General features: G+C 41.4%; 1 protein-coding gene across 2 annotated transcripts in view; it reads left to right on the forward strand.

The window, feature by feature from the left end:
• furinb (furin (paired basic amino acid cleaving enzyme) b) overlaps window positions 1-27,338 on the forward strand; it is a 220,006-nt gene that overhangs the window by 22,403 nt on the left and 170,265 nt on the right. For both annotated transcript variants that reach the window (XM_014125103.3, XM_082957299.1), the window contains exon 2: window positions 11,342-11,650. In XM_014125103.3, coding sequence (XP_013980578.3) covers window positions 11,462-11,650 — 189 coding nt within the window. In that variant the 5' untranslated portion in view covers window positions 11,342-11,461. The remainder of the gene's footprint in view (window positions 1-11,341; window positions 11,651-27,338) is intronic.

Here is a 27,338-nt window from a genome sequence, read left to right on the forward strand (position 1 = left end):
GGCGGGGTCGAGACCCAGGGTCTCGAGCATAATGACGAGTTTGGAGGGTACTATGGTGTTAAATGCTGAGCTGTAGTCGATGAACAGCATTCTTACATAGGTATTCCTCTTGTCCATATACACTATATGCACTGAGCTTGTCTGATGCTTGAAGCTTACTGTTTGATTAAATAATTAAGACACAAAGATGACTAGAAGGAGTCTGACTACGATTTATTTCATTGGCCTGGGCCAGGCTCAGACTTGCTTTGCTGTGTTAAAAAAATGACAGTGAGGTACTGTGTGACTAGCACCCATTGTCTCTCTCTCCTCCCTGCTGTAGCAACCACCACAGAACATCAACCATGTTGACTGAAAGTTCTGTTACCGAAATCCCTAATTTGTTTAGGAAAAACATTCCCTATTCTCTCAACCCATGCTCTCTTTACGTGACACATGTATGCATTACATGCAAATGACCAATAGGGCCTGACCTATAGCATATCATAATCACACTAATAAACTGGTTATAACAAACCCCAAACACTGTAGCACATGTAACAGAAAAGTGGATGCAGATGACATGACAAATAAACTCGAAATGGGGGAATGTTTGGTCACTAAGGAGGTAAAGGGGAAGTCAGATGTGTGGAATACATTTTGACTAGTTGTGGAAAATAGGTAAAGAAAAATAAGTTAAGGAGCAAGTGCTGACCATTTGGAACAATATCAACAACACAACATTGTTTTTAGAGGCCATGCAATTCAGTACTCATCTATAAAACAAAAGCAATTTAGATCAAAAGAGTCCATATTAACAAAGGAAATTGAAGGACTAACAGTACAGTTAGATAGCAATATAAACTGTACCATAGAGGCTCAGAGTAAGCTAGAGGAAAAACAAAAAGAAATGGAGGAACTTATTCAAGAAAGATCCAGTGTAATATATTGTAAAAATAAAGCGAACTGGATGGAATTTGGGGGAAAATGCACAAAATTCTTTTCAATCTTCAATATTGAAATGCTACCAAAATAAATGTATTGAAACTTGTTACAAATGATGGAGTCACGCATGATTCACCGAATGATATTTTGAAAGAGGAAGTAAAGTACTTTAAGCATATGTTTTCATTTCAGTCTCCTCCATCTCCACTAACCGAAGCTAATTGTATGGCTTTTTCCCTGAATAATAATAATGTAAAATTAACATCTGTACAGAAAGACTCATGTGAAGGCCAAATTACAGAGGAGGAACTTCTTGAGGCAATTAAAGCCTTTAAGGCTGGGAAAACTCCAGGCCTGGATGGCATACCAGTGGAAGTATACCAAACTTTTTTTGATATATACGCAGAGGACCATTATTAGCATGTTTTAACCACTCCTATATAAATGGCAGTTTATCGGACAACCAACAAGAAGGTCTGATATCATTATTACTGAAACAGGACCCAAGTGGTATATATACATTTTATAAATTGGATGCCTCTTACACTTCAGTGTTGTGATGCAAAAATCCTATCTAAATGCTTGGCGCATAGAGTTAAAAAAGTATTGTCAGATAGTATTCATCCTAATCAGATAGGTTTTTTACATGGACGATACATTGGAGATAATATAGGACAAGTACTGGAAAGAATAGAATACTATGAAATATCGGGGACACCAGGCCTGGTTTTCATAGCTGAGGCTTTTGATTAAGTATGACTGGAGTTTATATATAAATGACTAGAATATTTCAATTTTGGGGAATCTCTTATAAAATGGGTTAAAGTTATGTATAGTAAGCCTACGTGTAAAATAGTAAATAATTGCTACATCTCAGAAATGTTTTAACTGTCTAGAGGAGTAAAACAAGGTTGTCCACTATCGGCATATCTATTTATTATTACCATCAAAATGTTAGCTGTTAAAATTAGATCCAACAATAATATTAAGGGATTAGAAATCCGTGGCTTAAAAACAAAGGTGTCATTGTACGTTCATGATTCATGTTTTCTTTTAAAACCATAATTAGAATCCCTCCACGGCCTTATAAAGGATCTAGATACTTTTGCTAACCTCTGGATAAAAAACAAATTATGATAAGTGATATTACGTATTGGATCACAATTTTTTTTATTATTTTACATTACCGTGTAGTTTACTAATAAAATGGTCTGATGGGGATGTGGACATACTCGGTATACAAATCCCAAAAGAAAGAAATGATCTCACTCCAATACATTTTCATAGAAAGTTAGCAAAAATAGATAAGATCTTGCTACCATGGAAAGGAAAATACCTGTCTATTTGTGGAAAAATCACTCTGATTAACTCTTTAGTCATATCACAGTTTACCTATTTGCTTGTGGTTTTCCCTACACCTAGTGACCTGCTTTTTAAATTATATGAACAAAAAATATTCAATTTTATTTGGAATGAATATGAATTCGGAGGGCAGAAGTGATTAAATATTATAGCATTAGACCTCTCACTACAGGCATCAGTCATACAAAAGTTATACTTAAATCCAAACTGGTTCTGTAGTAAATTGGTAAGAACAGTTCTCTAGTAAATTGGTAGGAACGTCTCATCCCATGTTCAAGAATTGCCTTTTTCTATTTATTCAGATTACAACTGCTCACTTTCAGTTGTTTGAAAAGGAAATAATCTCCAAAATATAGTTATTTTTTAAACAAGCCTTAGAAAGTTGGTTGAAATTTCAGTTTAATCCACCTGAAAAGACAGAACAAATAATACAGCAAATATTGTGGTTAAACTCAAATATATTAACTGCTAAAAATGAAATGATGAAATGTTTAAAAAAGCTATCATTTTAGTGAATATCATAAATAGGACTGGTGGAGTTATGTCACACATGCAGCTAACACATACTTATGGAAATGTCTGCTCTACCCAAAATTACAACAAACTAATTGCAGCATTACCACAAAAATGGAAGAGGCAAGTAGAAGGGGAATTAACACTTACATTTTAGTCATTTAGCAGACGCTCTTATCCAGAGCGACTTACAGTAGTGAATGCATACATTTCATACATTTTTTTTCCCCCGTACTGGTCCCCCGTGGGAATTGAACCCACAACTCTGGCGTTGCAAACACCATGCTCTACCAACTGAGTCATGAATGACTCGTGTGCTTTGTGATGACATGAACAAATTAATGATTGATTAATACAGCAGCCTATATAAGTATTGAAATATAGGCCGCAGTAAGTTATGGTATTAAGACTAAACAGGATGTGCTCTTAGGCCTACAACTTGATGGTGTTTATACAACGCTGCTGTACTAAGCCTACAAATGATAATGACATATGATGATAATAAAAATAGTAATAATAACAATAAGAAGGAGATCAAGAAAAAAGAGTGTTATTATTATTATTAGAAATAAAACATTTCTGACAGTTTGGAACAGTGTAAACAACACTAAATACATTATAAGTAATACCAGAGAGGCTGTTCTAATGAAAAAAAGTGTAAAGCCTTTATTACAGCATAGCAAAGATTAAAAACAGACACATTTGTGAAATTGTTTATCTGACATGTTGTGGTTGTGTGAGGCTTGGTGCTGACGGAATCAGTAGGCTATTAAACAAACACTTAAACAGGCAACACAAGCAGGATCTGTCTTATTTCTGTAGATATACTGTATATGTATGATGTATAAAGCCAGGCACATTTAACAGTTAGGCTGTTGATTATAGACCTAATTACGTTTCCTCTCTCCTCACTTTTCTTAGACAATTAAGACAAGGGCTGTTTTCTCATCTCCTAACTTCTTCCGCTGCATTGTTCTCAACACCAATATGCTGGGTAGCTTTGATATTATGCACATAGCAACATGGTGGGACATTTGGTACCGGGCCGCAGAGAAAGAATAAATAACTTACATTATTTCCGTTTTATTTATTATCTAAGTCTGAACGATGTTTTATTTTGAAAAATGACCGGATTTCCTCTGTTACATCCGTTTCTGACTCACTCTTGACGCTTGTCTCGGTCACGTGATACGTTGCCGCTAAAATTAAACCCACAAGCTAGCAAAATGAGTAAAAAACAAACGTCTTTGGAAAGTTTCTTTGCGAAGTGGAAAAGGCCCAGTGAGGAGACAGAAGAAGAGGCTATGACTTCCAAGAAAAAGAAAGCTGCATTTAACAGACAATACCAGGAGTCCTACTTAAAATATGGATTTATCGCGACAGGTGATTCCCGCGCACCAAGCCCGCTCTGCATAATATGCGGCGACCGGCTCTGTAATGAGGCAATGAAGCCTTCAAAACTGCTTCGCCACTTGGAGACCAAGCACCCTGCATTAAAAGACAAGCCTTCGGAGTATTTTGAAAGAAAAAAGCATGAACAAGAAGGACAGAAGCAATTACTGAGGGCCACCACATCAACAAATGCGAGTGCACTGAGAGCATCATACTTGGTGGCTAATCGTATTGCTAAGGCTAAGAAGCCATTCACCATTGGTGAAGAATTGATCCTGCCCGCCACTAAAGACATTTACCGTGACCGTCTAGGAGAGGCTGCGGTTAAAAAGATAGCACAGGTGCCTCTTTCGGCTACCACCGTCACTCGGCGCAATGAGGAAATAGCAGAGGACATTGAGACACAATTGTTGGAGAGGATAAATACATCACCGTGGTACGCACTCCAGGTTGACGAGTCTACAGATATTGACAACAAGGCAATACTACTTGTTTATGTGCGATATCTTTATCAGGAGGATGTGCATGAGGATATGTTATGTGCACTATCGTTGCCAACCAAAACCACAGCCACAGAACTATTCAAGTCGCTGGATGATTACATATCAGGAAAACTGAAATGGTCCTTTTGTGTTGGCATATGCACAGATGGAGCTGCTGCCATGACCGGACGGCTGTCTGGTTTAACTACTCGGATTAAGGAGGTTGCACCTGAATGTGAGTCTACGCATTGTGTCATTCACAGGGAAATGCTGGCTAGCCGAAAAATACCACCGGAACTTAACAGCGTATTGAATGATGTAGTTAAAGTTATTAACCACATCAAAGCACACGCCCTTAACCCGCTGTAACGCCCTGGCCATAGAGAGGGTTTTTTGTTCTCTATTTTTGGTTAGGCCAGGGTGTGACATGGGTTGGCGTTCTATGTTCCGTTTTCTATGTTGGTGTATTACTTTGTTTCGGCCGTATATGGCTCTCAATCAGGAACAGCTGTAGATCGTTGTTGCTGATTGAGAGTCATACATAGGCAGCCTGTTTTTCCTTTGGGGTTTGTGGGTGAATATTTTCCTGTTTAGTTTTGTTAAACCTGACAGAACTGTTGCTGGTCGTTTTTGGTTTATTTTTGTAAAGTGTTCATTCGGTCCATTAAAATCATTCATGATGAACACATCCTCCGCTGCACCTTGGTCTCATTTTGACGACGGCCGTTACACTCGCGCCTGTTCGAGCAGCTTTGTGAGGAGATGAATGCGGAGCACAAACACCTTCTCTTATACACAGAAATAAGATGGTTATCCCGAGGAAGATCGCTGGCCAGAGTGTTTGAATTACGAGAGCCGCTGCAGATATTTCTCTCAGAAAAAAAGTCACCACTGGCAGCACATTTCAGTGACGAGGAATGGGTCGCAAAACTCGCTTACTTGTGCGACATATTCAACCTGCTCAATGAACTCAATCGGTCACTTCAGGGGAAAATGACAACTGTCTTTAAGTTGGCAGATAAAGTAGCTGCATTTAAAGCCAAACTGGATTTGTGGGGACGGCGCGTGAACAGAGGTATATTTGACGTTTCAAACATTCGCGGGGATTTTGGAAGAGACTGAGCCCGAGCCTTCATTGTCCCAGCTGGTGCACGATCACCTGTCTTTGCTTTTAAAAGAGTTTGAGCGCTACTTCCCAACCACAAAAGACCCACGAACTACCAAGGAATGGATCCGCGACCCATTTGTCAACAAACCAGGTGAATCCAGCATGTCTATGCAAGAAGAAGATCAACTGCTGGTGATCGCAAATGACGGCGGCCTTAAAAGTATGTTCGAGACAACAACTCTGCCGGTGTTCTGGATGAAAGTCACGGCAGAATACCCTGAGATCGCCACAACAGCACTGAAAACCCTGTTGCCATTTCCGACATCCTATTTGTGTGAAGCGGGATTTTCTGCAGTGACAGCAACCAAAACAAAATTACGGAGTAGACTGGACATAAGCAACACACTTCGGGTGTCATTGTCTCCCATTACCCCTAGATGGGACCGTCTCGTTGCAGAGAAACAAGCTCAGGGCTCCCACTGATTTAGCGTTATGGTGAGTTGTATTTTTCATGCACTTTATATTTGTTTTTGTGTTGTATCTTATTTTTAAGGCATGTTTAAATGTTACCATAGTGACCAGAGAGTGTTAGGGGGCAGAGAGGATGTTACTCATGTTATGTTGTTGGTGCGATGTTACGAGGACGCTGCTAATAAAGTTGCATACGAGTACACAGTGGATTCACGTTTATTATTATATTTAAAAAATACCACAGTTTTTATGCCGGTCGTATCATTTTATTTTGTGTATTTATCCGCCACACCTTAAAGGCCGGTCCGTGAAAATATTGTCTAAACATTAAACCGGTCCGTGGCCCAAAAAAGGTTGGGGACCGCTGTCTTAGAGTGATGTACAGTGCCATCCCCACGGCCTCCACAGTGGCTTAGTCCACTCAGACAGGCACGAATCAGACAGGTGTCTTGTACACCGTGAAAATTTTTTTTTTGCTACTGCTCGACTAAAGAAATCTAGGTCAACCAACAACCTATCGACCAAACAATCGACCAGTTGACCAAATGGGGTCAGCCCAAGTTAGGGCGATATGGCCTAAAAATCATATCTCTATTTTTTTCAAACTTATGGGCGATTCACGATATATTGATTTTTTAAAATGTTTTCTCTAAATAAGCGTTATACAATTAAAGGCCAAATACACTGCATTTCAAACAGTCAGCTATAATCTATTGAATTCAGGGCTTGTGAAGTTTACATAGGCTAAAGCCTTCCACAGACTCACTAATAATTACATTTTTTTGTCAAAAGAGTTTAACCTGCTTTTTTTGCAATAATCACTGATCTGGCTTTCAAATCTGGCTATGAATTTTTTTGTTGTTGCAAATGTAACTAGAACCATGCATGATGCACAGTTACTAATAATTACTAACTTCTTACTAACTTCTTGTAGCAGGCATTAGGCTATTGAAAATTAACACAGGTCTCATCAACAACCTCTCAAGACCACATGCTAGTGATTAGCCAGCTAATCTTTATATTTCAAGTTTAGCCAATTTGGATCTTTTGCTAGCTAAAAAGGTTGAACAGTTGAGTTGTTATGAACACACCCTTCTGTCTGTCTCCAACTGTTTGAAAAGCATGTTAGCCTGTGTTAGCGCGACAAACTGAACATTCATTTTTCAGAATCAATGTTCATTGACACTCTCCTTTTAGTAGTGTCTGCTGTGCGTGCATTTTGAGTAGTTGAGACATAAAAATGGTATCGTTAGAAAAGTTAACTTCTCCTCTATTACAGTAAAGTAATGTCTCAATGTGTTTTGGTGTCCATATGACCGATTATTTTGGACCAAACCTCAAATGAAAATAGCGAGTTGAAATCGCTTGCCAGAGAGGAAGAGTAATCTCTCAAATGTGTTGGCGTAAGAGGGAGGGGCTTGGTGTATGTGTAAACCATAGACGAAGAGGCGAAGCACTAACATCTGTCCAAAATAAAGCCAATGCGTTTCTATTTGCTTATTTTGGACCTAAGTTTGTAGCCTGCCTTCACGCCTTTGGGACAACGACTCCCATTGTTAGGGCGGAGATGTGCATCTTGTCATTATATACAGATCTCTGGTGTAAATGGGAAGGCGCACACAGCAAAGAAGAGCGAAGGAAATGAGACCAAAAATACAACATGAGAACAAGCGGACATAAACGCTCATAAAAATGAAAAATAACAAAACCTTGATTCTTGCGATACAGGCATTTGGAATATCGTGCAAAAACATACATTCAAATTAATCTTATAAATTCTCTATATCGCCCAGCCATAGTCTTAGTGGAACCTGCAACTCAGTCCTATCATCAGCCTCTTATGAAGTAGAGCTAAGACAGATAGATCCTCCCAATTAAAGTTAAGGAACGCGGTGTCCTTGATGTTTAGTGAAATGTTTTTTTGACAGATCCAGATTTTAATGATCACCCTGGGACTGTGGGAAACCAATGGTTGTGTGACTCCACCTAAAGACTAATCATGATAAATAAATTGCCTTCAACTGTTTGAATAATGTGTGGTCCAGGTCGTGATGGGGTAAAATATCGATACAGTTACATATTCGGATATATTGTATCATTTTGACAATATGGCAAAAACAAAAATTGAGCTAGTTGGCTGTACCTTCACCAAAACTCCAGTATTTTCCTTCATAGCTTGTTCTCCATCTTCTTTTGAAATAGGGAGCCAATTTGTTTTCAGCACTTTTATTTATATGACTGATCAAAACTCATTTTCTCATGGCTCTCTCTTGTCCCTCTGCAGAAGTCATATGTTGAGCAATATGTTTGGAACATAGAATTTCAATAATTGTATTTGTCACATGTGCATAATAATAAAGGTGTAAACCTTACCGTGAAATGCTTACTTACAAGCCCTTAACCTCTAAGGGATTGGTGTCCCTAAACCAGGGCAGTTGTTGCTCAATATGCGATAATGTGACTAGAAGGACATTGAAAACAACAGCCAACTTTCCAGGACACAGACACGTCTTATATGGGCAGAAAGCTTAATTTCTTGTTAATCTAACTTACGGTAACGAATCTACAGTAGCTATTACAGAAAAAAAGACCATGCAATTGTTTGAGGATAGTGTACAACAACAAAACACTTTTATCACGGCAACTGGTTTGATACATTCACCTCTGAAGGTAAATAATGTACTTACATTCAGTAAACTTGCTCTAATTTGTCATCCTGAGGGTCCCAGAGATAAAATGTAGCATAGTTTTGTTTGAGAAAATCTATTTTTATATTAAAATGTAGTAACTGGGGTCTACAGTTTGACCCCACTGCTGTCTCCGGCTCCACACCCACCACGCCCGGCCGTTTAGATTTGTAAAAGTTAGTCTATTTTCTGTAGGGAAGCTAATGATCCATCATGTATGACATTCCTGGGAGTATGTAAACTTACATTTTTTATTACCATAGCATTTTTGTATGTTCTCTATAGGTATTTACTTGAAAATGTATAAATTGACCAATTCGGCACATTTGGGCAAACTCCTGGCAGACTTGATACAAAATATTGTGTAGTGAACTAATTATTCACTGGATCAATCTGAAACTTTGCACACACTGCTGCCATCTTGTGGACAACATCTAAATTACAGCTAGAATCCTAACTCAATGTATGGCCTTTCTCTTGCATTTCAAAGATGTATCATCTTTTACCAGATCTAATGTGTTATATTATATTACTTGTTTCCTTTCAAGTGGTATCGAGAATATGCATATCCTTGCTTCAGGTCTGGAGCTACAGGCAGTTAGATTTGGGTATGTCATTTTAGGCGGAAATTGAAAAAAAGGTTCCGGTCCTCTTAAACAAAAGTACAATTTTAAGAAAATAGATTTAAGAAAATATGTACTAAGTAAACTAAGGTAAAAAAATAACAATAATGAGGCTATATACAGGGGGACCGGTACCGAGTCAATGTGCAGGGGTACAGGTTAGTTGAGGAACTCTCAACCCGCTCCACTTCAGCCCCGTTGATGGGGGCTTGTTCAGCCCCCCTTTTCCTATAGTCCACGATCAGCTCCTTTGTCTTGCTCACATTGAGGGAGAGGTTGTTGTCCTGGCACCACACTGCCAGGTCTCTGACCTCCTCCCTATAGGCTGTGTCATCGTTGTCTGTTATCAGACCTACCACTGTTGTGTCGTCAGCAAACTTAATGATGGTGTTGGAGTCGTGCTTGGCCACGCAATCGTGGGTGAACAGGGAGTACAGGAGGGGACTAAGCACACACCCCTGAGGGGCCCCAGTGTTGAGGATCAGCATGGCAGATGTGTTGTTGCCTACCCTTACCACCTGGGGGCGGCCCATCAGGAAGTCCAGGATCCAGTTGCAGAGGGGAGGTGTTTTTTCTCAGGGTCCTTAGCTTGGTGATGAGCTTTGTGGGCATCTGTGTATCTGTTGGGGTGGTATGCAAATTGGAGTGGCTCTAGGGTGTCCGGGATTATGGTGTTGATTTGAGTCATGACCAGCCTTTCAAAGCACTTCATGGCTACTGACGTGAGTGCTGCGATGCGGTAGTAATTTTGTCAGGTTACCTTCGCTTTCTTGGGCACAGGGACTACGGTGGTCTGCTTTAAACATGTAGGCATTACAGACTCGGTCAGGGAGAGGTTGAAAATGTCAGTGAAGACACTTTCCAGTTTGTCCACGCATGCTCTCAGTACATGTCCTGGTAATCCGTCTGGCCCCGCTGCCTTGAATGTTGACCTGTTTAAAGTCTTCCTCACATCAGCTACGGAGAGCTGATCAAAGTATCGAATCGCAATACATATAGAATCGTGAGAATCGCAATACACATCGTATCGGCACCTGAGTGTTGTGATAATATCGTATCGTGAGGTCCCTGGCAATTCCCAGCCCTATGTCCAGACAGCACAGAGCAGACACATGAACAGCTAAGACTGCATCATCTCCATAAGCTATGCCTCGGGGGCTTCCTGAGTCTCTATTCTCATTAGGCTGTCTGTGTCTAACTGAAAGCCCCATCTATGACGCCTGGACAGAGTGAGGGCTCTCAGGGGAGATAGAGCTTTACCCACTCTGTTTTTACATAGCGCAGCCTCGGCACAAATCACAGCTTAACTCTCCCCCATATGACAGATCACAACTAAGACTGATCAAACAAAAAAAACAGAACAACGCAAGCTGCCTTCACACAGTAGGACTTCTCTCGCAAACAAACCTACTCTCTTGATCCTGTTCTTTCGCCCTCGTCTGAAACTCTTTCTAAATTCAATTACGGCTCAACTTGTTTTTTAGATGAGTACTATTCCTGGTGTTTTTAAGTACAGCACAAACACTTTTGAAGAAGTCCCTGATGCTGTTGTAGCCTCTTTGTTTAGCAAGAGAAAGCTGTCAAATAGAGCCTCTGTCTCTGTCTCTCTCGAAGGAGAAACTGTGTTGGAAGAAAGCAAATTATTTCAAGAAATTCGTGGAGTGGTTGAAAAACGAGTTTTAATGACTCCAACATGTGTATGTAAACTTCCGACTTCAACTGTACCTATGTGTGTGTGCGTATGCAAATGTGTGTTTTTTTTGTCCTCTTTTTCTCCAGGTCACTGCTCTACTTGGCTGCTGTGAGGGAGCTCAGGGCTGTGACTGGTGAGCAGTGAGACTTCTCCACCCCAGACAGACGGACGGAGTGCCTCTGTCCGGTGCCCCTCCTCTCCTTTTCATGGATGCCAGGCTGGCCCTGCTGCAGCTTGGGACTCTCCTGGGCCTCCTGTACTTAGCACTGGAGTTGACTGCTGAACTGACCGCTGCCGAGGAGGTGTACACTAACACCTGGGCGGTCCACATAGAGGGAGGACCACAAGAGGCTGACCGCATCGCCAGGAAACATGGTTTCATCAACCACGGCAATGTGAGTAGCACAGCAGTGGACTCTGTGGAGCCTCTCTAGTCAGTCAGAGTGTATGACCTGTCTATGCACTGCATCTGTGGTCAGTTGAAGCCCTGTTGCTCAACAGGCTTCAATGCACAACAAGACACATAAAGACATAACAGCCTATATGCCCTCATGTTTTGAGAGTGCATGTCATGGCTCGTCCATCCCTTGAGTTCAGCTGATAGCTGGCAGCTAAAGCCTGCACTTCTTCTAGATAATTGGGGCATACCATACCATGCATATGTGTGTGTGTCTGTGTGTGGTAGTGTACGTGCCTCTGCCCAACACACAGCTGGGCAGTCTGGCTCTCCAGGGGGAGGGTTTTGCCAGTCAGTATGTTTACTCTGGGTTCTATCTGGAGCAGCCTGGGAAATAGATATTTTAGGATTACAGGGAAAATATGATTGTAATTGGGGAAAAGAAACAAGCAGGTTAGTCTGAGACTAGCCTGTCTAGTGTCCTGTCCTCTTTGAGCCTCAACCTCCTTCCATATCCCTTGCTTTGTGGAGAGAGCGGGGGAGAGGGAGAATTTGTGTGTGCGGCTGTTCGTGTGTTTGATTCAATTGGAATTTGATCTTTTTTCATAAACACACACACACCCACACATGTTGATCATTAGTATATATTTCTCTGGACTCCCCGGCTATGTGCTTTGTTATTGCCAGTTAGTAGTCCTACTACTCTTTCGTCTTTTCCCTCACAGTTCAGTCGTTCTGCAGTAGACTTCACTCTATTTGCACATATGCATGTAGTGAGCTTCACTACACACACCACTGAACAGCCGTCTGGATTCTTCCGTGGGAAAACATGCATAGGAGGTTCTGAACTCCCAAACCTTCCATCACCCTCTCCCCTCTGAAAATAGGATTTTGAGAGCGGTTTGCAAAATTAATTTAGGCTTATCTTCTGCTTTCTTTATGTTGCCATCCATGCAGCTTCTGTCTTGAGGACTGTTTTGCTAGCACAGACTGGAATATGATCCGGGATTCATCCAATGGCATTGAGGAGTATACCACCTCAGTCACCAGCTTCATCAATAAGTGCATCGACGACATTGTCCCCACAGTGACCATACGTACATTTCCCAACCAAAAGCCATGGATTACTGGCAACGTCCGCACCGAGCTAAAAGGCTAGAGCTGCCACTTTCAATGAGCGGGACAGTAATCCGGACGCTGATAACAAATCCCGCTATGCCCTTAGACGAACCATTAAACAGGCAAAGCGTCAATACAGGACTAATATTGAATCCTACTACATGCTCGTCGGATTTGGCAGGGCTTGCAAAATATTACGGACCACAAAGGGAAACCCAGCCATGAGCTGGCCAGTGACTCGAGCCTACCAGACAAGCTAAATGCCTTTTATGCTTGCTTCGAGGCAAGCAACACTGAAAAATGCATGAGAGCACCAGCTGTTCTAGACGAGAGCACCAGCTGTTCTGTGAGCCGGTGTGTGCAAGACCTTTAAACAAGTCAAAATTCACAAAGCCGCGGGGCAGACGGATTACCAGGATGTGTACTCAAAGCATGCGCGGACCAACTGGCAAGTGTCTTCACTGACATTTTTGGACCACAAAGGGAAACCGAGTCTGTAATACCTACATGTTTCAAGCAGACCACCATAGTCCCTGTGCCCAAGGAAGCGAAGGTAACCTGCCTAAATGATTACCGCCCCGTAGCACTCGCGTCAGTAGCCATGAAGTGCTTTGAAAGGCTGGTCATGGCTCACATCAACACCATCATGCCGGAAACCCTTGACCCACTCCAATTTGTATACCGCCCCACATATGACACAATATCAATCGCATTCCACACTGCCCTTTCCCACCTGGACAAAAGGAACACCTATGTGAGAATGCTGTTCATTGACTACAGCTCAGCATTCAGCACCATACTGCCCACAAAGCTCATCACCAAGCTAAGGACCCTGGAACTAAACACCTCTCTCTGCAACTGGATCCTGGACTTCCTGACGGGCCGCCCCCAGGTGGTAAGGGTAGGCAACAACACATCTGCCACGCTGATCCTCAATCCAGGGGCCCTTCAGGGGTGCATGCTTAGTCCTCTCCTGTACTCCTTGTTCACCCACAACTGAGTGGCCAAGCACGACTCCAACACCATCATTAAGTTTGCTGACGACACAACAGTGGTAGGCCTGATCACCGACAACGATGACACAGCCTATAGGGAGGAGGTCAGAGACCTGGAAATGTGGTGCCAGGACAACAATCTCTCCCTCAATGTGAGCAAGACAAAAGAGCTGATTGTGGACTATAGGAAAAGGAGGCCAAACAGGCCCCCATTAACATTGACTGGGCTGAAGTGGAGTGGGTCGAGAGTTTCAAGTTCCTTGGTGTCCACATTACCAACAAACTATCATGGTCCAAACACACCAAGACAGTTGTGAAGAGGGCACAACAACACTTTTTCCCCCTCAGGAGACTGAAAAGATTTGGCATGGGTCTCCAGATCCTCAAAAGGTTCTACAGCTGCACCATCAAGAGCATGCTGACCGGTTGCATCACCGCCTGGTATGGCAACTGCTCGGCATCTGACCGTAAAGCGCTACAGAGGGTAGTGCGTATGGCCCAGTACATCACTGGGGCCAAGCTTCCTGACATCCAGGACCAATATAATAGGCGGTGTCAGAGGAAGGCCCAAAAAATTGTCAAAGACTCCAGCGCCAAGTCTAGGACCAAAAGGCTCCTTAACAGCTTGTACCCCCAAGACATAAGACTGCTAAACAATTAATCAAATGGCCACCCAATCTATTTACACTTGACCCCCCATCCTTTTTTTTGTACACTTCTGCTACTCTCTGTTTATTATCTATTTATAGTCACTTTACAAATTCCATCGACTAACCTGTACCCCCACACATTGACATTGATTTCTTGAACTGCATTGTTGGTTAAGGGCTTGTAATTAAGCATTTCATAGTAAGGTCTACACCTGTTTTATTTGGTGCATGTGACAAATAAAATGTGATTTTATTTGATTTTTTTATTTACCAGAAGTTGTTTTTTCTCTTGTTATGTTAGTAGTTCTAACATCTGTCATAAAGTAATAGGAGGAGATGTGATATTGTTAATTTGTGAGATGCCTCTCGTTTTCAAGCCCATCACCACCCTATTGTCTCCTTGGCTCTGATTGTTTACTTATCAAAGTAGTGTCTCGCTCTCGGCTGGCTTTGATTGGAATTCATTTGTTATTGAGTTAATCTGGCAGGGATTGCTGTTGGGATGCTGAGAGAGAGAGAGAGAGAGAGAGAGAGAGAGGCCTTAAATAATGCCTAATTGAATAGGGCTATTAATTGCTCAATATTCTCCTCCGAGACTGTGTGCATGCATATTTCAAGCAATCAAACTCCACAGATTGATATGCATGAACACGCCTAACACACACGCCTAACACACAGTTACACATACACAGTCACTCACACTGTCTTTCCCACAGAGGATAGTTTTGTGTTTATGCCTTCATCACTTGTTACGACCACTTTATGAAGGTACTTCTGACTGACAGGGACAAGGGAATGACAGTATTGGATTCCGATGCCGTTTCCCTCTCTGCAGCCCTCTGGTATAGCCCCCACTACCGCCAGTATTCCCAGTTAGTGCCCAGTCTAGAGCATGAAACACCTGTAGGTCTCCCAGACCAACCCTCTGCCAGTAAAGCGCAGGGCAGACAGACACTTATGCAATCAGAAAGCTAGGGCTTGAAGCACTGGCAGGGGTTTGATTGTGATTTTGGGTTTGATTGTGATCTTTAAGAACTTAAATTGGCCTGTCTTTTTTAACCTTGGTACGGATCATCGTCCTGTGATGATGTGACTTGAGTTTAATCAAGTCTCTCTCGCTCTCTCTCTCCCTCTCTCTCTCCTTCTACCTCTCTCGCTCTGCTCTTCTCTTTCCCTCTCTGTTTCTCTCTCTGCTCCTCCTCTCTCCCCTCTCTTCCCCGTCACTCCCTCCCTCCTAGCCACAGATGCTGAGGCAGACTCAGACTTATCAGTATAAAATAGTGCTGAGTGATTAACTGGAATTTCTGTTATTTTTAGTTTTTTAAACAACTAATTGACTCAGGTCTGTTAATTTATTTGAATTCCATTACGTTCGGGTTCTTTTCTGTGAGCTCAATGTGCAGTTTCTCTATCAAATCTCTGTCAAATCAGATCAAGCATCACCTGTGCAATGTAGTAGGGAGTTGTAGTTTCCAACAGGTCAATATTCTATATAGTTTAACGCAGAAAACGTGGCAATTATCTACAATGACCATAATCCATTGCACGCCTACTTGTCCAGTCTGTGTAGGGCAGACACGGAGAGAGAGAGAGAAGAGACAGATAGTGAGAGATAGCGAGCAGTTGCTTCGCGAGGTGAGCAGGTGAGCAGTTGCTTCTACAGGTGAGCAGTTGCTCCGTGAGGTATCTCTACCTGAAAATACATGATCTAAGCGATTGATCATTGGGATTCAGCAGTCATAGAACTATGCCTTATTTACTTTGAAGAACTACTAAAATAGAGATTGTGTCAGACTGCATAGGCAGCAGCTCTATAGAGATGAGATGATGACTTTGAATGAAATAATAAAGTCATCAAATAAAACAAATGTAATATACACAACTGAAATATTTTATTAAAGTAATAAATTATGCTTAATAAGCAGTAATGGGCAGTCACTACCATCATGGGACTTTTAGTAATTATTTTATTCTGTGTTGTTACAGCATTCAACCCACATAGTGCATAGTGCATTTAACCCTTGTATGGCATTCATGTTTTTGTTATTCACCCAATGTTCGCGGGTCTGATGGACCCATAACAATATTGGGTTTTTAAAACAATACAGCCGTAACAATTTACGTAAAAATACTTACTACTTAGATGTTGACTTATATCAATTACAAGCAATATAGACAGCATATATGGTTAATATTTGGCATTTACCTCTGCTAGATCACATTTATCAATAAAAGCACTATTCGTTTTTTCCCCTGTGATTTCTGTAAACAAAAATCAATTATAATCAAGACATAGGTGGAAGAAATCATGTTTATTTTGAACAAATATAAATGAAAGAAATTTTACATACAGTATTTTATGGAAATGATAAATGAGCCCCATTGAACACAAATGAAGGCCGGTGTACACACCACATGAGGGACAGAGTTTTACTGTGTGTGTGGTGTTGCAAATGTATTTCTTGCACTTGATGCATGTGTACTGTGTCTTCCTGTCTTTCTTGGGTCCATAGACATCACAGCGCTTCTTCTTGTTTCCAGCTGCAATCTAGAATGATGAAAACACTTAGTTCAGGAATTTTACTAACATCTCACTCACTCACATAATTGTTGGTTCTGTGGGTCGGGCGGGGCACCAGCATCCTCCTCCTGATTCCACCTCACGATGGCTGCAGAAGCTGGGGTCCTTGGGATACGTTGCCTCCTGTGGATTTGAGGTCTTACCCATGCCTTGCCCAGCTCCTCGAAAAAGAGCCATCTCTTCTGGAGCTTCCCTCTGTTTCAATCTGGGTTCAACGCCATCCCGATGACAAACGCGTTGTACGCCGAGATGTCCAAGATGTTGAAGAATATCACAAGTGGCCAGTGTAGGGTTCTTCTTTTGCTGCTGTAGCCAGTCACCGGCTTGTCTAAATTTTCCACCCCTCATTTTGTGGCATTGTAATCCATTAGGATTTATGTTTTTTGATGTTCCTGGCCACAGATTCTCCCATCCCTATGCAGCGTACTCGTGAGTACCACATTTTTGCCTTTCTTTGGCACGTAGGACACTAGGGACGTGTCGGCCGTGAACACAAACTTAGAGCAATTGATAGGCCTGTTCCATGTATTCAACAGCTGAGGTGGGCAGCAGCCCCTAAATGGCATAAGCTGCTCATCAACCGTAAAGTTGGGCCCAGGGTTGTAAACAGGGGAAGACGGTCCACCCAGTTGTTCCACACTGACCTGATTGCAGCTAGCATGTCTCTCTGCCGCTGAGCTGATCTGGTGTCTGGTCTGGTTATTGAAGCAGATAATCCTGGAAAGAACGTGGAAGTTTTCCAGAGACATTGTTGCAAGGAAAGCTTCTCTGCCGTTTTCTGCATCCCACAAGGATTCTGTGGATTCCCCATTGGATCTGAAAACACCAGCAAGGATAAGCACCCCAAAGTATGCATTTGCCTTTTTTTTGTTTATTGTCCTGCTGAAAAGTGAATATGTCACCCAGTTGGATAGCAGACTGAACCATGTTTTCCTGAAGGATTTTGCATGTGCTTATAGCTGTATTCTGTTTATTTTCATGCTAAGAAATTCTCTAGTCCATACCGATTCCAAGCATACCCATAACATGATGCAGCCACCACCATGTTTGAAAATATGAAGAGTGGTACTCAGTGATGTGTTGGATTTGCCCCAAACATACGCTTTGTATTCAGGACAAAAAGTTAATTTCTTTGCCACGTTTTTTGCAGTATGACTTAAGTGCCTTCTTGCAAACAGGATGCATGTTTTGGAATATTTTTATTCTCTACAGACTACCTTCTTTTCACTCTGTCATTTAGGTTAGTATTGTGGAGTAACTACAATGTTGTTGATCCATCCACAGTTTTATCATATCACAACCATTAAACTCTGTAACGGTTTTAAAATCACCATTGGCCTCATGGTGAAGTCCCTGAGCAGTTTCCTTCCTCTTTGGCAACTGAGTAGCGGAATCGAATCTTGACACTCAGAAATGGGAGTCGACACCGGGAGTCGACTCCCAGTGTCGACTTAATTAATGCATCAATTATTTTGGAGTCTGCTCTCCACTACTACGTCATCATCTTTAAAAGTTGGAAAAATGGGAAAGGCAAGCAACAGCAGTGAAGTCCTGTATGGCAATAAATAAATGAGAAGGAAATGCTAACTTTGCGGTGTGGAATTGAGGTGCAGTAATGGTAGTAGAGGTGAACTACTTAACCATCTGAAAGTGACCCAAACTGGTGCTGGTAGCAGGGTAGTTTCCTTGTGAATTCTCGTGGAATTTTATGAATTTTTCTTGTAGTTTTAACGGAAAACAGATAGAAAATTGTTAAGAAACATTTTCCATTGGTCACATCCCTACCCTGCAATGTATCACACATGCACTTAGATAAAGATGGAGTCTCCAACAAGAGGTAATGGATGGGTTGTGTAGGTAGGTAGAGAAGCAGGAATCTATATATAAATGAGTAGGGGAGAAGGTAAAAACAAACAGAAGGAACCAAAAGAACTGGAGGAACTTATTCAAGAACGAAAATAAAAAAATAACAAAAATAAAGAAAATTGGATGGAATATGGAGAAAAAAACACAAAATACTTCAACACAGGAACGCTATCAAAAATAATTAGCAGGATCTCGTTACTAAAGATGGCGTCATCCATGATTCTCCGAATTATATAAAAAAAGGAAGCTAAATATTTTAAGTAGATGTTTTCTTTTCCGTCTCCCTCTCACCCTATGAATGACGATTACTATAAGGAATTCTTCCCAAATAATAATAAATAAATAAAAATTAACAAATGCAAATTACAGAGGAATAACTTTTTGAGGCTATTAAGTTCTTTCATTCTAGAAAACTCCCAGGGCTTGATGGCATACTGGTAGAGGTATATCAAGCCTTTTTTGATATACTCAAAGCTCCATTATTAGCTTGTTTTAACTGCTCTTATAGAAATGGTAGCCTGTCAGGTACTCCGCAGGATGGTCTGATTTCACTATTATTAAAACAAGACCCAGATGGCAAATATAAAGATCCAGTCCATCTAAAAAACTGGAGGCCTCTTACACTTCAATGATGTGATGCAAAAGTACTAGCGAAATGCATAGCACTCAGAATTAAAAAGGTTTTACCAGGTATTGTTCATCCTGATCAGACAGGATTTTTACATGGATGATACATTGGAGACATCTTTACGACAACTACTAGAAATAATAGAATAACATACAACAACTAAGCCAGGCCTGGTATTCTTAGCGAATTTTGAAAAGGCCTTTGATAAAGTAAGACTGGATATTATGTATAAATGCCTGGATTGTTTTTCTATTTCGGAGAGTCTCTTATTCAATAGGTAAAAGTAATGTATAGCAACCCCAGATGTAAAATAGTAAATAGCTGCTACTTCTCAGAGAGTTTTAAACTGTCAAGTGAAGTTAAAGAAGGGTGTCCGCTGTCACCATATTTATTCGTTATGACCATTGAGATGCTAGCTATTAAAATCAGATCAAATAACAACATTAGAGGATTAGAAATCCAAGGCTTAAAAATAAAGGTGTCCATGTATGCCAATGACTCAAGTTTTATATGAAGTCCGCAAGCTAGACACCTGCAATGTCTCATTGAAGATCTAGATAACTTTTCTGGCCTCTCTGGACAAAACCTAATTATGATGTGTACCATATTACGTATTGAATCTTTAAAATACACAACCTTTACATTACCCTGCAGTTTACCTATAAAATGGACTGACGGTGAAGTAGACATACTTGCCATTCATATTACAAAATATATAAATGAGCTCTCTGCAAGGAATTTCTGTAGAAAACTAGTAAAAATAGATAAGATCCTGCAACCTGTCTATTTATGGAAGAATTACACTGATTAACTCCTTAGTCTTATCTCAGTTTAAACAGTTACCTATGGCGCTGCCTACTCCTGATGATTTTTCAAATCATATAAGCAAAAAATATTTTGCTTTATCTGGAATGCTAAACCAGACAAGATAAAGCGTCCCTATCTATACAATGAATATGAACTGGGTGGGCTGAGATGATTAAATATGAAAGCACAAAACCTCTCTCTAAAAGCTTCACTTAACAAACGTTTTACTTCAAACTGGTAGATTACTAACAAAAGGTCATCATTTGTTTAGAAATTGCCTTTTTGCCTTTATGCAGATTGCAATTTCAAATTTTTGATTCATTGAAAATGAAACCTCGTTCAAAGTGTTTTTCTTTCTCAAACAAGCAATGTAGAGCTTGTTAGAAATTCAATTTCATCCCCCAGAAAATATAAAATGAATATTACAACAAATATTATGGTTGAACTCAAATGTTCTGGTTGATAAAATACCTGTATTTCTGGAAAAGATGTTTGAGAAGGGTATTTTGTTTTTAAATTATATTGTAAATTGGAATGGTAGAGTTATGCCTTTCGTGGAGCTATCGGGATTGTTATCAGAAGTTTTGCTCAATCCAAGATTACAACCAATTGATTACAGCACTACCCCAAAAACGGTGGAGGCAAGTGGCAGCGGGAGGAGGTAGGGAACTGGTCTGTCTGCCCAATTTGCCATGTTATTGCCCTCACGTAGCCTGTTTCTGGTCTCAAGTTTAGGAATGGCCGAAAAAACATAACATTAATCTAAAATTGACCTTAGAAATAGCATTGTTGGATGATTTGGAGAGACCTGGCCAGTCAATTACTAATATACTAATACTCTTAGTAAAATGATTTATCTTCAACTCGCAATCTGTGGATTCTATTCAATTAGAGAGATTCAAATTGTATGTTAAACATCACAGCAAAGTTCAAATAAAATGTTATTTGTCACATACACATGTTTAGCAGATGTTATTGCGGGTGTAGCAAAATGCTTGTGTTTCTAGCTCCAACAGTGCAATAATATCGAACAATTCACAACAATACACACAATACACACAACCTAAAAGTAAAATAATAGAATTTAGCAATATATAAATATTAGGATGAGCCATGTCGGAGTGGCATAGACTTAAATTCAGTAGAATAGAATACAGTATATGTATGAGATGAGTAAAGCAAAAATATGTAAACATTATTAGAGTGACTAGTGTTCCATTATTAAAGTGGCCAGTGATTTCAAGTCTATGTATATGGGGCAGCAGCTTCTAAGGTGCAGGGTTACGTAACCAGGTGGAAGCTGCCTAGTGATGGCTATTTAACAGTCTGATGTCCTTGAGATAGCTGTTTTTCAAGCTCTCGGTCCCAGCTTTGATGCACCTGCACTGACCTCGAACAACAATATTGATGAATACGCTGATTCGGTGAGCGGGTTTATTAGCAAGTGCATCGGCGATGTCGTACCCACAGCGTCTATTAAAACATTCCCAAACCAGAAACCGTGGATTGATGGCAGCATTCGCGCAAAACTGAAAGCGCAAACCACTGCTTTTAATCAGGGCAAGGTGACCGGAAACATGACCGAATACAAACAGTGTAGCTATTCCCTCCGCAAGGCAATCAAACAAGCTAAGCGTCAGTATAGAGACAAAGTAGAGTCGCAATTCAACGGCTCAGACATGAGAGGTATGTGGCAGGGTCTACAGTCAATCACGGACTATAAAAGGAAAACCAGCCCCGTCGCGGACCAGTATGTCTTGCTCCCAGACAGACTAAACAACTTCTTTGCTCGCTTTGAGGACAATACAGTGCCACTAACACGGCCCACTACCAAAACCTGCGGGCTCTCCTTCACTGCAGCCAACGTGAGTAAAACATTTAAACGTGTTAACCCTCGCAAGGCTGCAGGCCCAGATGGCATCCCCGGCCGCGTCCTCAGAGCATGCGCAGATCAGCTGGCTGGTGTGTTTACAGACATATTCAATCAATGCTTATCCCAGTCTGCTGTCCCCACATGTTTCAAGAGGGCCACCATTGTTCCTGTTCCCAAGAAAGCTAAGGTAACTGAGCTAAATGACTACCGCCCTGTAGCACTCACTTCCGTCATCATGAAGTGCTTTGAGAGACTAGTCAAGGACCATATCACCTCCAACCAACCTGACACCCTAGACCCACTCCAATTTGCTTACCGACCCAATAGGTCCACAGACGACGCAATCGCCATCACACTGCACACTGCCCTAACCCATCTGGACAAGAGGAATACCTATGTAAGAATGCTGTTCATCGATTACAGCTCAGCATTTAACACCATAGTACCCTCCAAACTCGTCATTAAGCTCGAGACCCTGGGTCTCGACCCCACCCTGTGCAACTGGGTCCTGGACTTCCTGACGGGCCGCCCCCAGGTGGTGAGGGTAGGTAACAACATCTCCACCCCGCTGATCCTCAACACTGGGTCCCCACAAGGGTGCGTTCTCAGCCCTCTTCTGTACTCCCTGTTCACCCACGACTGCATGGCCATGCACGCATCCAACTCAATCATCAAGTTTGCAGACGACACTACAGTGGTAGGCTTGATTACCAACAACGACGAGACGGCCTACAGGGAGGAGGTGAGGGCCCTCGGAGTGTGGTGTCAGGAAAATAACCTCGCACTCAATGTCAACAAAACAAAAGAGATGATCGTGGACTTCAGGAAACAGCAGAGGGAGCAGCCCCCTATCTACATTGACGGGACAGTAGTGGAGAGGGTGGAGAGTTAAGTTCCTCGGCGTACACATCACAGACAAACTGAAATGGTCCACCCACACAGACAGCGTGGTGAAGAAGGCGCAGCAGCGCCTCTTCAACCTCAGGAGGCTGAAGAAATTCGGCTTGTCACCAAAAACACTCACAAACTTTTACAGATGCACAATCGAGAGCATCCTGTCGGGCTGTATCACCGCCTGGTACGGCAGCTGCTCCGCCCATAACCGGAAGGCTGTCCAGAGGGTAGTGAGGTCTGCACTACGCATCACCGGCTGCGAACTACCTGCCCTCCAGGACACCTACACCACCCGATGTCACAGGAAGGCCAAAAAGATAATCAAGAACAGCAACCACCCGAGCCACTGCCTGTTCACCCCGCTAACATCCAGAAGGTGAGGTCAGTACAGGTGCATCAAAGCTGGAACCGAGAGACTGAAAAACAGCTTCTATCGCAAGGCCATCAGACTGTTAAACAGCCATCACTAACATTGAGTGGCTGCTGCCAACATACTGACTCAACTCAAGCCACTTTAATAATGGGAAAATTGATGTAATCAATTTATCACTTGCCACTTTATATTATTTATATTAGATAATGTTTACATAACCTACATTATTTATCTCATATGTATATACCGTAATTTCCGGACTATAAGCCGCAACTTTTTTCCCACGCTTTGAACCTCGCGGCTTAAACAATGACGCGGCTAATATATGGATTTTCCCCGCTTTCAAAAGTTTTTCTCCAAAAAAACACATTCCGTGACGTGCTCAGTTTTTTTGCCGGCATGAAGCTTTCATTCGACCAATGAAATTGCCGAACGGGTTAAGGTCAAGCAACTTTTTTGATTACTGTTTAGATTAAATCGAGCGCTCTCAAACTTCCCATCATTCTGATTACAGTAGTCATTTTGTCACCCTCATCATGGCAAAGACACGGAGAAATGCATATGATGCAGCTTTCAAGTTAAAGGCGATTGATCTGGCTGTTGGAAAAGGAAATAGAGCTGCTGCACGGGAGCTTGGTCTTAATGAGTCGATGATAAGACGTTGGAAACAGCAGCGTGAGGAATTGACTCAGTGCAAAAAGACAACTAAAGCTTACTGCTAATTTTAAATTTTTTGTTACAAGCCTATTTATTTTTGTTACAAGCCGTGTTTCGTTAAAGCCTGTGTAAAGTTAATTTGTTTCAATGTACCGGTAGGCACCTGCGGCTTATAGACATGTGCAGCTTATTTATGTTCAAAATAATACTTTTTTTAAAATTCAGTGGGTGCGGCTTATATTCAGGTGCGCTCAATAGTCCGGAAATTACAGTACTGTACGCCATACCATCTACTGCATCTTGCCATCTTGATGTAATTAGATGTATCACAAGCCACTTTAAACAATGCCACTTTATATAATGTTTTCATAACCTACATTACTCATCTCATATGCATATACTGTACACTATACCATCTACTGCATCTTGCCATCCTGATGTAATGTATCACTAGCCACCTTAAACAATGCTGCTTTATATGTTTTCATACCCTACAATACTCATCTCATATGTATATACTGTACTCCATACCATCTATTACATCTTGCCTATGTCGTTCGGCCATCACTCATTTATATATTTTTATGTACATATTCGTATTCATTCCTTTACATTTGTGTGTACAAGGTAGTTGTTGTGGAATTGGTAGATTACTTGTTAGATATTACTGCATGGTCGGAACTAGGAACTAGAAGCACAAGCATTTCGCTACACTTGCATTAACACCTGCTAACCATGTGTATGTGACAAATAAAATTTGATTTGATTTAAAATTCCACACAAAAACTAAAAAAAGTGAGTGTAAGAACTTGGCAACAGAAAAGGAGTGGGAGAGAATGGATGGACGGTGGCTAAAGACAGTGAGAGGAAGAGGCAGAGGTAGGATTGCTAAGCAACATTTAAACAGTTGTCTGAAATTAGATTATGGAGCTGTACATCCTTAGACTTTGTTTTGGTGAGGCACCAGCCACACCACAATAATGAGCCATATTTCAGCCTCTTGTCTCTGAGTAGGTGATCGGAGGCAGCAGGGATATAGTAAACATAGCTAATGCAGTCCTGCAATGTCTGGGCTAAAACCGTAGACACACACTCACACACAGCAGCTCTATTTGAGGGGATGGTTGGGTTAGATAAAGGATGCATGGCCTGGGGATGGTTGAGTGAACAGGGGGAACGATGGCCTAGTCATCCTCACTTCCTCTACCTCTGGTGGTGGTTGTTCTCTGGGGCCAGCCAAACACATGCACTCACACTGTCCTTGAGAGAGCTGGCAGAGGATGTGTTTAATCAGGAAGTCATGAGATGTTTAACACTGAGATGATTACAGCATCGTCAGCTAATATATTTTTGGGTTCAGCGTTGTGCTAAATGGTTTATTGTTAAAATAGATTGTGCTTGTGTGTATGGTCTAGGTTTAAATGTCATGCAGTGTTTCTTGTAAGCCAGTCAGTTCATTGTTCTGTGAGAGGTGACACTGACTCACCTTGCTCAGTGGAGAGTGGCTCCAATGTCACATTCCATCTCTCTCACTCACTCACTCAATCACTCACTCAATTAACAAAACAAGCTATGCCATTGTGCAGCTTTTGGCTTCTACAAGCAAGCGCCACGCCTGAGGTTACTGCCTTTTTGAATATTGTTCCACAATATAATATAAGCAGTTGATATTACGGTTTCAATAAATAATCTTAAATGGCACTTGCTTTTTAATTGACAATATACAGTGCATTTGGAAAGTATTCAGACCCCTTCACTTTTTCCACTGTTTGCCTAAATTGTTTAACCACTACTGGCTCAGTGTCCCGAAACTGTTACGTTACAGCCTTATTCTGGAATGGATTAAATTGTTTTTTCCCCTCATCAATCTACACACAATACCCCATAATGACAAAGAGAAACAGGCAAATGTATTACAAATAAAAAAAACACAAATATCACATTTACATAAGTATTCAGACCATTTACTGAGTACTTTGTTGAAGCACCTTTGGCAGCGATTACAGCATCGAGTCTTCTTGGGTATGACGCTACAAGCTTGGCACACCTGTATTTGGGGAGTTTCTCCCATTCTTCTCTGCAGATTCTCTCAAGCTCTGTCAGGTCAATCAGGTTCAAGTCCTTGCTCTGGCTGGGACACATGGACATTCAGAGACTTGTCCCAAAGCCACTCCTGTGTTGTTTTGGCTCTGTGCTTAGGGTCGTTTGTCCTGTTGGAAGGGGAACGTTCACCCCAGGTCATGAGTGCTCTGGAGCAGGTTATAATCAGGGATCTTGGCATTCAGGCCAAAAAGTCTAATTTTGGTTTCATCAGACCAGATAATCTTGTTTCTGAGAGTCCTTTAGATGCCTTTTGGCAAACTCCAAGCAGGCCATCATGTGCCTTTTACTGTGGGGTGGCTTCCATCGGCCCACTCTACCATAAAGGACTGATTGGTGGAGTGCTGCAGAGATGGTTGTCCTTCTGGAAGGTTCTCCCATATCCACAGAGGAACTTTGGAGCTCTGTCAGAGTGACCATCGGGTTCTAGGTCAGTTCCCTTCCCTGACCAAGGCCCCCGATTGCTCATTTTGGCCGGGCGGCCAGCTCTAGGAAGAGTCTTGGTGGTTCCAAACTTCTTCCATTTAAGAATGATGGAGGCCACTGTGTTCTTAGGGACCTTCAATCCTGCAGACATTCCAAATCATGTCCAATCAAGTCCAATCAAGTTGTAAAAACATCTCAAGGATGATCAATGGAAGCAGGATGCACCTGAGCTCAATTTTGAGTCTAATAGCAAATGGTCTGAATACTTATGTAAATATACATTTGCAAAAATCCAGCTCAGAGAGGCCCAGCTCATGATCTCCCTCAGTAGAGAATGAATGGGCTGCTGCACAGTCACTATGGGAGCTCTTTCTAGTGCGCCTGGTAAAATTCTGCTTACATTTTTTTTTTTTAATGAATAATATATGTGATTATTGAATAAAAATGTGTGAGCTTCCTTCATTTACTATCATCCTAAATTAAGATATTATATTATTTTTCTATATCTAATTAATTTACATTACGTTACTTTCCGTCATGTGGACAGTATGTGTTACTACTAGAGGTCGACCGATTATGATTTTTCAACGCCGATACCGATTATTGGAGGGCCCAAAAAAAAGCTGATACCGATTAATCAGCCAATTTTTTTTCTTTATTTATTTGTAATAATGACAATTACAACAATACTGAATGAACACTTATTTTAACTTAATA

Source organism: Salmo salar, chromosome 10, assembly GCF_965601325.2.
Source record: "Salmo salar chromosome 10, fSalSal1, whole genome shotgun sequence".
NCBI classification, from domain to species: domain Eukaryota; kingdom Metazoa; phylum Chordata; class Actinopteri; order Salmoniformes; family Salmonidae; genus Salmo; species Salmo salar.